General features: G+C 44.2%; 2 protein-coding genes across 2 annotated transcripts in view; one reads left to right on the top strand and one right to left on the bottom strand.

Annotated features, from left to right (window-relative positions):
• Positions 1 to 2215, top strand: part of syngr3a (synaptogyrin 3a) — a 136877-nt gene that overhangs the window by 56451 nt on the left and 78211 nt on the right. The gene's annotated exons all lie outside the window — the stretch shown is intronic.
• Positions 1 to 2215, bottom strand: part of myo15aa (myosin XVAa) — a 48955-nt gene that overhangs the window by 24684 nt on the left and 22056 nt on the right. Inside the window, exons 22-27 of the mRNA XM_050070341.1 lie at positions 1880 to 1964; positions 1677 to 1730; positions 1485 to 1570; positions 1221 to 1347; positions 881 to 976; positions 410 to 645 (exon numbers count right to left, since the gene is read on the bottom strand). Of these exons, the coding sequence (XP_049926298.1) occupies positions 410 to 645; positions 881 to 976; positions 1221 to 1347; positions 1485 to 1570; positions 1677 to 1730; positions 1880 to 1964 (684 nt within the window). The remainder of the gene's footprint in view (positions 1 to 409; positions 646 to 880; positions 977 to 1220; positions 1348 to 1484; positions 1571 to 1676; positions 1731 to 1879; positions 1965 to 2215) is intronic.

Genomic DNA, 2215 nt, shown 5'->3' with positions numbered 1-2215 from the left:
TCTGAATGTGGCAGCAGAAATCCAGACTCATCAGACCAGGCAACGTTTTTCCAATCTTCTATTGTCCAGTTTTGGTGAGCCTGTGTGAACTGTAGCCTCAGTTTCCTGTTCTTAGCTGACAGGAGTGGCACCTGGTGTGGTCTTCTGCTGCTGTAGCCCATCTGCTTCAAGGTTGGACATGTTGAGATGCTCAGTTTGAACTTCAGCAGGTCGTCTTAACCATGTCTACATACCTAAATGCACTGAGTTGCTGCCACATGACTGATGGCTGATTAGCCATTTGCATTAATGAGCAGTTAAACAGGTGTACCTAATAAAGTGGAGTGCATTACATTTCAGCCTAACCCCCATCTACATCTGAAATTTGCTTGTGAGGGATTTCCATCAATATAAATTAGACACGTCTTACTTCAGCAGGTATTTGTCCATCTTGGGCGACGGGGCGAAGCAGCAGACACACGCCAGCAGCAGCAGCCAGCCTCTCTCAGCGTTGTCAACGTTTATGTTCCTCCACACCTGGTTGACGACCTGAGCCAGGATCTCGTTCTGTAACCCTGGCGACGACAGGCCCCTTTGGATGATGTAATTCCCAAACATGTTTTCCTGCGCCCCGTTCAGGTGAGGGTCGCCCATGAATCGCAATACCTGAAAGCAGAATACACGCACAAACAGTTGAAACTAACTCTGATGTACTGGGCCACTAACAGCTGTATTTCAGTGAGTCATAGTATCATTTGGCTGTGTATAGACTAACTAACTATTTTGTTATGTTTAAAAAGTTGTTTCATAGAACAACAACTGCACAGCAACAGGGACGAGATGATGAATCTAAAGACTGTCCCTGGTGTGTGTGAAAATGGAGTAAATGGAGTCAGCCCACCATGATGAAGAGCTCCAGAGCTTCTCCTCTCAGGTCCTCCTCCACACGGGTCAGCGGTGACTCCAGAGGGGCCGTCAACATCCCAAACTTTGGCTCCTACAGCAACAAAATACTTCAAATGATTTATGGAAGCACAATAACTCAACACATTGTTCATGTTAACTACATGATTTTTAAAACATATCAACAACAGCATCCACTAGAACAGCGGTGTAGAGGGGCGAATCCAGAAACAGTCCTTCGTGACTACTTTCAGAAAGGTTAAAAATAAAATAAAAAACTAATGTGGGCAAATTCACAAAGAATGGATTGCGGCCCATCTTAAGGTTAGACGTCTCACCCTGAAGTAGATCTGCACGTAGCGGTAGAACGGGTAGTTGTTGATGTCCAGAGGCAGCGTGAGTTGAGCCTCTTCTTGAATATGAGGAGCTTGAAGCAGAGCCAGACAGTCTGAGTGCAGCTCCCTCCTGACTAGAAAGAGATGAAAGATGAGGGCAAATAACAAGTCAACTGGCGTACATATACTGTGGAAGCATGGAGTCATTTAAAGTATGTTTCAACACGAAGACTACCATAAACTTTGGGTTAATCAACAGACATTAACAGACCTCCTGCTGTCTGCAGTAACGCGCCCAGCTCTGCAGGGATCACCAAGTGTGTGACGTTCACCACCTCCCTCTTGGTCAGCTCCTGAAACAGTTATTGATTTTAATGTTTATTTAATGATTGACTGCCAAAGTATGTCTGTCTATCCTGTAGGACAGATCTGTATATCCTGTTTAAACTTCCATCTCACCATCTCTCTTCTCCTCCTCTCCTCTTCAACTTTCCTCCGAGCTTCAAACTTCCTCTGCAAACAGATCATAGAAATCACACACTGAGCATGCCCACTTCAATCCAGAGTGAGGCGCATTAAAATGGAAGAAAATTAGGAAATACTTATTAACAGTATATGCATAAGTGATTTATGTGGGTCCTTTGACAGCAGACTTCATGTACCTTGATGTATTGCTTGCGGTTGACATACATGTGGATGAGAGAACGAAACCGAACTAGACTCTCCCTCATTTTCACATAGCGCCTCCTGGAGGACAGAATGAAAAACTGGGTTAAGAACATTAACACATCTCGTACCTAATGTCATGTTTATATCCAAACTTTTGTTTCACATCTTACTATATAATGACAAAAACCGTCTGTGTGTGTGTGTCTGTTCCACGTTTTTCTCCTCACTGACTTGGTCAGTCCATGTGAAATTTGGCACAGTGGTAGAGGGTCATGGGAGGATGCGAATGAAGCAATATTACATCAATTGGCCAAAGGGGGGTGCTATAG

Source organism: Epinephelus moara, chromosome 18, assembly GCF_006386435.1.
Source record: "Epinephelus moara isolate mb chromosome 18, YSFRI_EMoa_1.0, whole genome shotgun sequence".
In the NCBI taxonomy this organism is placed as follows: domain Eukaryota; kingdom Metazoa; phylum Chordata; class Actinopteri; order Perciformes; family Serranidae; genus Epinephelus; species Epinephelus moara.
Note: the sequence above shows the minus strand (reverse complement) of the source record. Positions and strands in the feature narration are given on the sequence as shown.